Genomic DNA, 14,179 nt, shown 5'->3' with positions numbered 1-14,179 from the left:
GTAAAATGTTTGGAAATAAGGTAATACACATAAATAAGGAAAAAACATAAATAAAATATATACAGTACATATAAAATATTCATGTATAAATTAAATGCCATTCACAGCTACCAAAAATACTCAGTTTGAAATAAGTAATTAAAAAGGAATCCTAATTTACAATAGCAGCAGATGTGAATAAGTTAATGAACTTTGAGGGAAAATATATTACCAATATGAAGAAAACCAGAAGATTCTTCTGAAAAGTATAAAGTACAAGAAAAGCAATATGATATTTTTAAAGACTACTATTTTAATAATGTCATTCTCCCACCAATGAATTAATATGCATAGAGCAAAATCCCAATAAAAAATAATTTGGGAGAACTTGACAAAATAATTCTGAAATTTATCAAAAAGAATAAACAGATAAGAATAGCTAATATCCCCAGCTATCATAAAAAATGATCTAACATTACATTAACTTTTTTTTTTTGAGACAGAGTCTCACTTTGTCACCCAGGCTGGAGTGCAGTGGCACATTCACGGCTCACTGCAGCCTTGAACTCCCCAGCTCAAGTGATCCTCCCATCTCAGCCACCTGAGTAGCTGGGAGTACAGGCATGTACCTACAGGCACATGCCACCAGGCCCAGCTAATGTTTTGTATTTTTTGTAGAGACATGGTATTGCCCTGTTTCCCAGGCTGGTCTCAAATTCCTGGAATCAAGTGATCCTCCCGCCTTGGTCTCCCAAAGTACTGAGATTACAGGCATGAGTCACTACTCCTGGCTACATTAATTTAAAAAATACATACAAAAATAACAAGGATTATCTCATGTTTTATATTATTTTTTGTGTTCACATTATTATTTTAACAAAATATTTTTCTATGAAAAATGCAAGCAGAAATTTTATATTATAAATTATAAATTGGTGAGGTTCAGATGCCATGAGTAGCGTAGTAAAAATAAATAGATAAATAAATAAATAAATAAAAAGAGGAGCATTAAGGTAGTAAGATTTTATTTTATCAAGAATTGGGACCAGGCACGGTGGCTCATGCTTGTAATCCCAGCACTTTGGGAGGCCGAGGTGGGCGGATCATTTGAGGTCAGGAGTTAGAGACGAGCCTGGCCAACATGGCAAAACCCTGTCTCTACTAAAAATACAAAAAATTAGCTGGGTGTGGTAGTGCATGCCTGTAATCCTAGCTACTTGGGAGGCTGAGGCAGGAGAATCGCTTGAACCCAGGAGGAGGAGACTGCAGTGGGGTGAGATCACACCACTGCACTCTAGCCTGGGCAACAGAGCAAGACACTGTCTCAAAAAAAAAAAATCTTAATAGGCAATTTTCTCCATGATAGAAAAATATATTTTAAAACTTGAGTTTGAACTGTTACATATTCAGCTAGTACAATATTTCAATGTTTTCAATAGCTGGATTGCACTCACATATAATTTCATTTAAAATTAGCTTAGCTTTTGGTTTTTTATATTTAGGCAGCCACCATTATTCCTAAATACTTAAGATAATGACTTAAATGATGAATTCATTTATTAAATGATGAAGTTTCAGCATCAAATGAATGGTTGGTCCAACCTCTCTAAAAGTGGTACTTTGAGATCTGTTAATCAAAAGATAATTCATTGAAATAATTCCTTTATCCTATTAGGTCATTTGAAACCAAAATCCTTCTTTTTTTTTTTTTTTTTTTTTTGAGACAGGCTCTTGCTCTGTTGCCTGGAGTGGAAAGCAGTGGCGCCATCATGGCTCACTGCGCTCATTGCAGCCTTGAACTTCTGAGCTCAGGCCTTCCTTCCTCCTCAGCCTCCTAAGGAGCTGGGACTACAGGTGTATGCCACCACTCCAAGCACATTTTTAAATAATTTTTTTTGTAGAGACGAGCGGTGGTTGGGGCTGAGGGAGGGCTGACTTGCTATGTTACCCAGGCTGGTCTCAAACTCCTGGTCTCAAGCCATCCTCCTGCCCTCCTGCCTCAGCCTCCCAAAGTGTTGGGATTGCATGCATGAGCCACCATGCCTGGCCTGTAAGGCTTTTTAAAATTTGTATTTTTCCCTACTTGGGAGCTAACAAGTTACCAGAATGTGTTTTAAATATACATTTATACTCCTATAGAAATACAAGAAGCAACATATGCAGGATTGTTACAATAGTATAAACACCAAATCTTAAAGTTTCAGTAATAATGGATATGGTTGTGGATACTACATGTAAAACTGGTGTTTACTGAAGTGCATAGTTTCAGTGAGTTTTTAAAAAAGTGTAATTATGGTAATGGATTAGGACAATGGATTCATCTTTGAAAAGTAGTTCAATGATATGGGTGTAATTTCAGTACTAAAGTGTTGATTCTATTCTTACAGTTCTCATTAAAATTTTTTTTATAAACCTTTTTTTTTTTTTCTTTTTTGAGACAAGTTCTCACTCTATCGCCCAGGCTGGAGTGCAGTGGCTCAATCTTGGCTCACTGCACCCTCCACCACCTGGGTTCAAGTGATTCTCCTGCCTCAGCCTCCCAAGTAGCTGGGAGTATAGGTGCATGCCACCACGCTCAGCTAATTTTTGTATTTTTTTGTAGAGGCAGGGTTTCCCCGTGTTGCCCAGGAGGGTCCCAAACTCTTGGGCTCAAGTGATCTGCCCACCTCGGCTTCCCAAAGTGCTGGGATTACAGGCTTGATCCACTGCACCCGACCGCCAAAGGCATTTTTTAAAATCACAAGACAGCCAGGACTAAATGATTAACTAATATGTCCCTGGATGCTCAACAAAACAAGAATACAATTTAAAGATTAGACACAAGAACCCATAAATAGTTGTAAACCATTCCTTAGATTCTAGAGTGAAGGAGATAACTAGTCATAAGAATGAGATCTTCAGGGAACCTGTGGAGATGGATATAACTGGCACTCTCCCAAAGTGCTGGGATGCCCAGCCTGGTAAACTCTTTTGTTTTCTCTCTCTTTTTTTTTGAGACTGAGTCTCACTCTATCACCATGCTGGAGTCCAGTGGCATGATCTCGGCTCACTGCAACCTCCGCCTCCTGGGTTCAAGCGATTCTCCTGCTTACCCAAGACCATTTTTTGATATAATTATCCATAATTTATACATGGCAAAATGTTCATGTCCAGTATTTAAACCAAATCACCTATTAAAAAAATAGCAAAAATTCAGTAGGATTAGATGCAAAAGTACAGACAGAGCTAAAAGAATGTTAACAAAGGGAAACAGCAGCAACAAAATCCCAAAGGTGGGAAAAACAGATCCTTCTCAGAATGGCAAAATAAGGACGCTCAGATAGGAAGTAAGTGTCAAACCAAATTGTTAAAATGCCAGTATAAATAATTTTGGAGACATGAGCAGAGACTGATACTGATTCTCAACTGTCAAAATATTAGAAATGAAAATTATGTACGCATAGTAAGGACATGTTTAGTGGTGAAACATTCTAAGTTTTTAATGTACTCATACTGAGTAAATTTCATACTTTGAAGCTGCACTGTCCAATATGGTAGCTACTAGCCACGTGTGACAACTTAAATTCAAATTAATTAAAATTAAATAGGCCTGGACAGTGCCTCACACCTATAATCCCAGCAATTTGAGAGGCCAAGGTGGGCGGATTACCTGAGGTCAGGAGTTCAAGACCAGCCTGGACAACATGGTGAAACCCTGTCTCTATTAAAAATACAAAAATTAGCCGGCCGTGGTGGCGCACGCCTGTAATCCCAGCTACTCAGGAGGCTGAGGTAGGAGAATTGCTTGAACCCAGAAGGCAGAGGTTGCAGTGAGCTGAGACTGTGCCATTGCACCCCAGCCTGGAAAACAGAGCAAGACCCCATTTCAAAATAAATAAATTAATTAAATTAAATTAAAAGAAAATTCAGTTTCTCAGTTGTACAAGCCATATTTCAAGCTCTCAAGAGCCACACTGGACACAGAGCACACTGGACATGCAGAAATAGAACATTTTCATTAGGGTAGAAAGTTCTGTTGATGCTGTCATGGAGTATGACCAGTTGTGAGTGAAAGGGTCATAATTAAGCTTTATCAATATTACTTACCTGGAAGTTTATCACAACTACTTTTTAATTATCCATGCTATGAGTTACTTCTATTTTTTTTCTTTTTCTTTATTTACACACCCTTGCTGGCTTGAAAAGTTACTTTTAGAGGCAAGATATACAACTAGATAAAACAAGGGTCAAATTCTTTACTGCCTTTTTTCTTCCAAGGAAGACTTCCTTGGAATTTTATTATCTATAAGCTAGTAAGAAATGTAATGGCTTATTGTGGCTATTATCTTCCAGCACCTAAGAAATGCAATAGCTTCTTGTGAAAAGTAAATATGCAGCAACTTTTGACTTGGTATAACATTCCAGATGCTGAATAACTAGGCATCATTTTATTCTTTCTGTGACTGAGCAGAACAGCTGAGGAAAATAAAGGATTTTGTCTGCTTTATATAATAGTATAACCCATAGCACACCCAGACAGAAATAATCTTTTATGATGAGTTTGGTAGGCACTTCTTTAACATGTAGGGGTAGAAAAAAAATAACCTCTATTAACAGTTAAGGGTTTTGAATTATAAAATGTCTCTACTGTGATACAAACATTTATTTATTTTCCACTTTTAAATTTTAAAAACAGCATTCTTTTCAGAAATGCCTTAGGAATATATAAATAATACTGACATGGATAAAAATCATTATATATTTTTCTGGAACAAAAGAGAAAATAATTGTATATTATCTAGTTCTCTTATGAGCTAAACATAGCTCTGACACTATAATTCAATAAAGATGTGATACACCAAAAAATTTTAGTAAGACAAATCCTACTATAAATATTAGATATAAAATAGTTAAAATGCCAGCAAACAGTTCAAAAATACATTAAAACCTTAACCTGGGCTGGGCAAGGTGGCTTATGTCTGTAATCCCAGCACTTTGGGAGGCCAAAGTGGGAGAATTGCTTGAGCACAGGACTTCAAGACCACCCTGGGTAACACAGTGAGACCCCCATCTCTACAAAAACTTTTTTTTTCTTTGTTTCGAGACAAAGAGTCTTGCTCTGTTGCCCAGGCTGGGTGAAAAAAAAATTAAAATAAGCATAATGAAGAGTATTTCTTACAATTTTTTTTTTTTGAGATGAAGTTTTGCTCTTGTCACCCAGGCTGGAATGCAGTGGCATGATCTTGGCTCACTGTATCCCTTGCCTCCCAGGTTCAAATGATCCTCCTGCCTCAGCCTCCTGAGTAGCTGGGATTACAGGCTTGCACCACCACACCTAGCTAATTTTTTTATTTTTAGTAGATATGGGATTTCACCATGTTGGCCAGGCTTGTCTTGAACTCCTGACCTCAGGTGATCCGCCTGCCTCAGCTTCCCAAAGTGTTGGGATTACAGGCGTGAGCCACCATGCCCAGCCTTTCTTAAAAATTTAAAAAAGTCAGTTATACCTGGTAAAGATGTATTCTTTTGTCTTTTTTTTTTTTTGAGACAGAGTCTCCCTTTGACACCCAGGCTGGAGTGCCCTGGTGCAATCACAGTTCACTGCAGCCTCCACCCCCTGGGCTCAAGGGATCCACCTACCTCAGCCTCCCCAGTAACTGGGGCCACAGATGCACACCACGCATGGCTAATTTTATTTGTATGTTCTGTAGGGACAGGATCTCAAAATGTTTCCCAGGCTGGTCTGAAACTCCTGGGCTGAAGCAATCCTCCCACTTTGGCCTCCCAAAGTGCTGGGATTATAGGGTGTGAGCCACTGTGCCTGGCCTAAAGATTCATTCTTTATCATCATTATTAAACATTTCACATTGTTTATCATCTTTAGCGACTGTAATAAAATACGAAACAGAAAAAAGAGAAACAGTGGAAGGGCAAAAACAAAAAATATATATTTTTTAGAATATATGATTGCATAGCAAGAAAATTAAAAAGAATCACCTCATAACTACTATAATTAATAAAAGAACACAGATATTGGCCAGGCACGGTGGCTCATGCCTGTAATCCTAGCACTTTGGGAGGCTGAGGCGGGCGGATCACGAGGTCAGGACATCGAGACCACCCTGGCTAACACGGTGAAAACCATCTTGGCTAACATGGTGAAACCCCGTCTCTACTAAAAAATACAAAAAATTAGCCGGGCGTGGTGGCGGGTGCCTGTAGTCCCAGATACTCGGGAGGCTGAGACAGGAGAATGGGTGAACCTGCGAGGCGGAGTTTGCAGTGAGCCGAGATCATGCCACTGCACTCCAGCCTGTGAGACAGAGCGAGATTCTGTCTAAAAAAAAAAAAAAAAAAAAAAAAGATATTAAATGTTAATGCTGCTAAAATCAGTATATTTCTGTAAAATCATCAAAACCCAATTAGAATGTATGTAAAATAAACTCACCCAAGCAAAATGAGTGATATGCATGATCTTTATAAGGAAAACTACAATGCTGATTGAGAGATACAAATGAAGACTTAAATGGGGAAAACACCATATTCTTCAACAGGAAAAATAAATATCATAAGGACCTTTTTTTTTCAAACTGTCTTACAGATTTGATGCAATTGTAATTAAAACATAATTTTTGGATGCCATAAAAGAATGATTAGAAATTCATGAGAAAACATTTTATCTGATAATAAAATACATTACTCTCAGATAATTAAATATATTACTATCAGATAATTAAATGCATTACTACGGTTTAAAACAATGCCTCTGATTAATCTCCCCTCCTCTCCAATATTAATGGGAGAGCAAGCTCCCTAAGACCTCTGGGTCACACTGAAGCAGGATCTCCGTTGATGTTGATTTCCTTTCCTTTTTTCCCTTTTTTCCCGTGGTCTGCCCTCTGGTGATCTAAATCAGCAACTACATTTTCACTGCAGCAAGACAGTTCACAACTTGTTATGGAAAGCCAAGGAATTAGGAGTGAGTGCCTGGGTCAAAAGGGCATTAAATGACATCTTCCAATCCTACTTCCTATATAAAATAATATGACATCTTGGTTTGGCAAAAAACGCTGACAATTTTTAAAGCATGATGTTTCTTTTCTGTATGCTTGCAAATTTCCATAATGAAAAGTTAAAAATAGAAACAACAAAAAATTATTGCTCCCACAAATATGTGACCAATATATAAAAGAATCCTCAGTCACATTAACAATTAAACAAAGGCAAATTAAAACAAGTAAAAAATTTTTTTTCATTCCAGACCAAAAAGAACATTGAAACGCTAATACCTTTTAGCGCTAAAGAGGATATGGGAAAATAAGCAGCCAATCTTTTGGGGAGGGTATTACTGCTATCTTTTGGAGGGCAATTAAGTAATACCAATGGAAAATTTTATTGTTCCAAAAACATTTCATATCCTTACACCCAGAATTCCACTTTTATCTTATGAAAACACCCAGGGAAGAATGCAAAAATATATGTACATGAATGTTTATTGTACCATTGTTTATCAGAGCGAAACATTGGGAATGAGTATGAATAAGTACTTATTAAATAAGTTAAGATACATCATACAATGGAACACATGCATCTTTTATTTATTTATTTATTTATTATTTTTTAGAGACAAGATCTCACTCTGTCACCCAGGCCGGAGTGTACTGGTGCAGTCAGGGCTCACTGCAGCCTTGACCTCCCAGGCTCAAGCAAACATCCCACCTTAGCCTCCCGAGTAGCTGGGACTACAAGCAGGAGCCAACAAGCCCAACAAATTATTGGTTTTTTTGTAGAGATGGTGGTTTCACCATGTTGCCAGGCTGGTCTTGAACTCCTGGGCTTGAGAGATCTGCCTGCCTTGGCCTCCCAAAATGCTGGGATTACAGGCATGAGCTACGGCATCTGGTCCATGCATCCTTTTAAAAGAAAATCTCTTTTTATCAACACAGAAAGATATCCTTGGAAAATTAAGTAATGAAACAACTCGTATAAATGAGAATGGCCATATTTTGGTTAAAGAAGATAATAATATATGTTAATATGTTCATTTAAAAAAATGTGGAGGCCAATAACCAAACAATTACAATGGTTTTCTTTAGATAGTAAGAAAAATGGGAGACTTTCACTTTCTTCATTGTATAGTTCTGTAATGTTTGATTTTTTCAAGGCACATATATTATTGTTAAGCTCAATGTCCTGGGTTCCAAATATGAATCTTGAAGTTATCATCATCATTTTCCCCAGAATATTCTAAAAGGGACTAGAGTAAATAGGACACTCATTGACTTCCTTACTTGTCTGACAAGGATAAAGCCCAAGCTAGTGGCCTCCACAGTGGGTGCACAAGATGATCCACTGATGCTCAGAGAAAAAGTATTCGAACATCAACATACGTATTTTAATCTCATCCTTTGTTAATTTCCATTGTCAACTTTTGTTTTTAAATCATACATTATATAATTATTTATATCCATAAATGTATATTACATGTATATCATTTGTACATAAATATATACTCATATATTAGGGGGAGTGTTCAAACATTTTTTTACTGATGGAGTATCTGATCAAAAGAGTTTAGAGTCCATTAATTTAGGTCAAAGCTGCCTTTAAGAGAACTTGAATTAGAGCTAAGGTAGACATAAACATTTTCCATAAGTTAGTTGTCCTCCCCAAAGTCACTAATACAGTACTTAAAAGTATTGTACTTAAAAGGAAAAAAATCAGGAAAATAGGTGAGAAAACACAATGGAAGACACATGAAAGAGTCAACTCAGTAAGTAATAAAAGGTAGAAGAGAAGAAAGTAAAACGGACAGAATGATTATTTACCTATACACAAATCAAATAATAAAACAATGGGGAAAACCTTAATGAATAAAGAAAGGGAAGTCAAAAAGCAGGAATAATCCCACAAAACATTTAGAGATGAAGAAACCACATTCTATCCTGAAAAAAAAGCAAATTGTCAAACAGTTGGAATTTAGAATGTAACACATCTGTAGTTCTATGTTTTCAGCATAATGCTTCAAGCATAGTATGCACTCAATGAGTAAAGAAAGAAAGGATTTTAGGTTATAGCATTTTACACCAAATTAATGTGTTTAGCTGCAATTTGAAAGCTTAATGTGTTTTTGTTATTTCTCTATTTTAAATTGAGCTGCTGAATATTTTATAGATTATGAGAAACAGAAAACAAAAAAATTGAAAAAACAATGGCAATTTTGTGATGTTACATTTGCAAATGCAATGAAAAAGGTAACAACTCATTGGGAGAATTTCAAAATATGACAGGTAATTATTTATTTGCCAACCCATGGAAACCTCCTCTATTCCTTTGCCGTTATATGAGCCAAATAATCAAATAAGAATATTTGCAATGAACTTATAATTTACAACTTCTAAAATTTCTAGAGCCAGAATAAAGGCAATTAACAGGATTAAAGCAGTGACCTTTTTCCTGCTCTTGAAAGCTGAATTCATTGGTGATGTTCTATACGGTCTATAAATTATTTTTTAAAATAACACTTCCATTGTGTGGGTATTTTTAAGCCTATTGCTAATAGTTACTTTAAGCCCTCTGATCTAGAATGTAAGCATGTTTTGTTAGTGTTAAAACAAAATGAAATCCTGTTTTGCAGTAGTTACAACTTTACCATCTCTCCCAGGGGCAGCAAAGATAAATAGATTATTCTTAGGCAAATGTAAGGCACTATATTCTTAGATTATCATTCAGATATTCATCAAATATTCAATGAGGGTTTCTCAGTGCCAAACATTGTGTTGGAGTTGGAGATCCACTCGTGAAATTAATGAGTCAGCCTCCTCCAGAATTCACAATAGTCTTTCCTTGATTAATTTTGCAATATCCAAACTATCTGAGATATATCTGTGCGTGTGTATGGATGTGTAGACTCATGAATATAAAACATTACTATAAAAAAGATAACTACTTAACATTTAACCATGATTATTGTAGGAGGTGCAATACTTAACTCTTAAAAAAAGTAAGTAGAAGTATCTTTAAAAGCCGCATAATGTGTGATTCAACAATTCTACTTTTAGGAATTCATCTTCACAAAATGATAAAGGTTAGTGGCAAATATTTAATTACAAGGGTGCTCATAGTAGAATTATTATTATTGTTGTTATTATTATTATTTTAAGACAGGGTCTCACTCTGTTGCCCAGGCTGGAGTACAGTGGTGTAATCAGAGCTCACTGCAGCCTCCAACTCCTGAATTCAAGCAATCTTCCCATCTCAGCCTCCTGAGTAGCTGACACTACAGGTGCTTGCCACCATTCCTGGATAATTTTTTTTTTCTTTTGCAGAGGCAGGGTCTCGCTATGTTTCCCAGGCATATTTTTTAAAAAAGTGCAAGAAACATCTTAGATCAATGCAGGATTGCTTACATAAATTATGATCACACAATGGGAAACTAGGTAATATTAAAAAGGATTATGTAGAAGTGTTTTCATTGATGTGGAAAAAATTCCATGATATATCAGAAAGTGAAAATTAGAAGTTTCCTTGTTGCTTAGGTGTCTAGTACAGAAAACAAGTCCTGACTGTGCTCTGAGCCTGGGCAAGACACTTGACCTCACAGACTCAGTTCTTCCATCTGTTAATGTGTGGAATTTGTGTTACCCTCAAATTCATATGCTGAAGTGCTAGTCCACAGTGCCTCAGAATGCGATATTTGGAGATAAGGTTTTTAAAGAGGTAATTAAGTTAAAATGAGGTTATTAGGGGGACTTAATCCAATATGACTGATATCCTTATAAGAAACGGAGATTAGTACATAGGCTGTATAGGGATAAGACCAGGTATAGACACAGGGAGAAGACAGCCGTCTGCAAGCCAAGACGAGAAGCCTCAAAGGAAACCAACCCTGCCAACAACTTGATCAGAGACTTACAGACTTCAGAACTTTCAGAAAATAAATGTCTGCCGCTCAAGCCACCCAGTCTGTGGTAATTTGTTATAGCAGTCCCAGCAAACTAACACACCATTTAAAAGAGGGAGAAAATCTTAATATCATCTTTATTTAGCTCACAAGTTTGCTGTAAGTCAAATAGATGTAATCTCTTTGTAAACTGTAAAGTACTATATAAATGTGAATAATTGTTATTCACAAGGTCCTTGAAAATGCAGTCATGTTGTTACGATTTGAATTTTATATTCCTTTAGTAGGGCAGACACTCAGTATCAGTACAGGGGATGGGGAGAAGCAAGAGATTTCCTAGGGCTGCAGCAAAAAACACAAATGATTTGTCATTGAAAGAAGAGGCAAAATAAAATGAATAGTTCCTTACATTCATGCTGCAAATTTTTAAGCAAACCGATACCTAAACTACATACAATAACAATATCTAATATGTATTAAGCATTTACTAAGTACCTAGCATAATCCCAAGTACTTTTAATATGTGTTCTCAGCCAGGCGCGGTGGCTCACGCCTGTAATCCTAGCCTTTATCAACCTCATGGTAAAAGTGCTTGGTGTGTGTATGTGTGTCATGTACTGTGTATATATATTTATTTATGTGTGTGCATCTATTTTAGTTTTGTTACATGTATCTTTTTTTTTTTTTTTTGGAGACAGGGTCTCACTCTGTTGCCCAGGGTGGAGTACAGAGGTGCAATATCGGCTCACTGCAACCTCTGTCTCCGGGTTCAAGCGATTTTCCTGCCTCAGCCTCCCAATTAGCTGACAGTACAGGCGCCCATCACCACGCCAAGCTAATTTTTAGTAGAGACGAGGTTTTGCCATGTTGGGCAGGCTAGTCTCAAACTCCTGACCTCAAGTGATCCACCCACCTTGGCCTCTCAAAGTGCTGGGATTACAGGCATGAGCCACCGCACCCGGCCTGTTATACATATCTTTAACATTAAAATTTGTTCCTATGTGGTAAGAACAGTAAAAAGAGTAATAAAATTGCCAAAATAAGTTGTGATTTTCCAAGAGATGACTGTGCTTTGCATTACTGTGAAACACTGAAAACACTGCTAAATGACCTATGCGTAACACACACCCATGCTATCTTCTTACTCTTGCCCCAGTACATCCATATGCATTGCTCTAACAGTGTGCAAGCTGTTCTTCTGAGTTTGTTTATTTTATGATAAGCGTATTGAATACATTATCTCAAATCTGTGTAAGCATCCTGCTTATAAGAATCTCAAGCAATGAACAAAAAGAAAAGCCTTATGTTTTAAGGAGAAAATGAAATAATAAAATATTTTGAAACAAATGAGAGAACTTGCAGGCCTGAAGGAATCCACATTGCCCATTTAGATTTAGAGATTTAGAAACAAGGCTAAGAAAATAAAAGAAAGGAAAACTCCTACATCATAGTTATCTGCTTCCAGTGGAATTGAGAAGCATTTGGAAGAGACTGAAGACAAAGAAAGACTCTAATGCTGAACAATGAGTGTGGTTGAGGCCGGGCGTGGTGGCTCATGCCTGTAATCCCAGCGCTTTGGGAGGCCGAGGTAGGCAGATCACTTGAGGTCAGGAGTTTGAGACCAGCCTAGCCCGGCCAACATAGTGAAACCCTGCCCGTACTAAAAATACAAAAATTAGCCAGGCTTGGTGGCGGGCGCCTGTAATCCCAGCTCCTTGGAAGGCTGAGGCAGGAGAATCGCTTGAACCCGGGAGGTGGAGGTTGCAGTGAGCGAAGATGTCACCACTGCACTCCAGCGTGGGTGACAGAGCGAGACTCTGTCTTGAGAAAAAAAAAAGGGGGGCTGTGGGGGGGCTATCATTTTAACCTAGTAGATTGGCAAAGACTATTTTTAAAAAATATTTAAAATAGGGAGCCCGAGGCGGGCAGATCACGAGCTCAGGAGATCGAGACCATCCTGGCTACTAACATGATGAAACCCCGTCTGTACCGAAAATACAAAAAATTACCCGGGCGTGGTGGCGGGCGCCTGTGGTCCCGCCTACTCGGGAGGCTGAGGCAGGAGAATGGCGCGAACCCGGGAGGCGGAGCTTGCAGTGACCCGAGATTGCGCCACTGCACTCCAGCCTGGGCGACAGAGCGAGACTCCGTCTCAAAAAAAAAAAAAAATAATAATAATTAAAATAATTAGTTCAGTAATTTTCCCATGAGAATTTGTTCGAGGGAAATAATGAGACTAGGGTTCAAAAACATATGTGCAAGTATATTCATTACACAATTGTTTACAGGTTTAAAAAATTCAAGTAATTTAATGTAGCAGTTGAGGTTTGGTCAAATTAACCAAGATTATATTCTTTCATTTAGCAATTCTCCTGGAATCTATCCCTTGGAATAGTAAAAAAAACCCAACAGTTCTCAGGATGCAACATTTATAACAGCAGTTTGTGGAAGCAAAAAATGGCAAATCCACAGCACGGAGGAGGAAAAAGAAAAAAATTGCACATGGCCAGGCACGGTGCCTCACGCCTGTAATCCTAACTCTTTGGGAGGCCGAGGCAGGCGGATCACCTGAGGTCAGGAGTTCGAGGCCAGCCTGGCCAACATGGCGAAACCCTGTCCCTACTAAAACTACAAAAATTAGCTGGGTGTGGTGGCACATGCCTGTAATCCCAGCTACTCTGGAGGCTGAGGCACAGGAGAATCTCTTGAACCCAGAAGGCTAAGGTTGCAGTGAGCTGAGGTCACGCCACTGCACTCCAGCCTGGGCGACAGAGCGAGACTCCGTCAAAAAAAAAAAAAAAAAAAAAAAAAAAGGCACATAATGATCATCTTCATGCATTCAGGTAAGATACTGTGTGCACATTCACAAAATAAAAATAGACTAAAGGATGGTTTATGGAATACTATGCAGTTGCAAAGAAAGCACAAATTTATATTTTTAAAAGATAAAGATATAAGAAAAAAATTCATAACTGTACATATAATCCTATTTATGTAAAAAATATATATATATGGTTGTCTGAAGATATTTTGGGACTCCAAACACCTTCACAATGACCACTGAAGACCCCATTCCACAATGGACTCCACCTAAATGCTGAGTTGGAGTTACAATAAGATTCGGTTACCAAGGCATTTATTTAAGTGAGTATTAACTTTGCTCTTGCCCTTGAAAAGCTCCTAATTCTAGTTATCTTTATCCAAGCGTAAGAGATTAAAGACCCGCCTGAAGATACAGATGCAAACTGACTGTAAGACAATCAGCGAGTCTCACACAGCTCGGCTTTGTATTTTCAGACAACCCTTTAATTACAAACG

General features: G+C 37.7%; 1 protein-coding gene across 2 annotated transcripts in view; it reads right to left on the bottom strand.

Annotated features, from left to right (window-relative positions):
- Positions 1-7,580: 7,580 nt before the first annotated feature.
- PPP4R3B (protein phosphatase 4 regulatory subunit 3B) overlaps positions 7,581-14,179 on the bottom strand; it is a 106,526-nt gene continuing 99,927 nt past the window's right edge. Inside the window, exon 16 of one of the 2 annotated variants that reach the window (XM_063789070.1) lies at positions 7,581-7,871. In XM_063789070.1, the coding sequence (XP_063645140.1) occupies positions 7,836-7,871 (36 nt within the window). In that variant the 3' untranslated portion in view covers positions 7,581-7,835. The remainder of the gene's footprint in view (positions 7,872-14,179) is intronic. The other variant, XM_054677881.2, reaches the window with a different exon arrangement.

This window comes from Pan troglodytes, chromosome 12 (assembly GCF_028858775.2).
Source record: "Pan troglodytes isolate AG18354 chromosome 12, NHGRI_mPanTro3-v2.0_pri, whole genome shotgun sequence".
NCBI lineage: Eukaryota > Metazoa > Chordata > Mammalia > Primates > Hominidae > Pan > Pan troglodytes.
The sequence above is the reverse complement of the archived record's forward strand: the minus strand, read 5'-3'. Positions and strand labels throughout refer to the sequence as shown.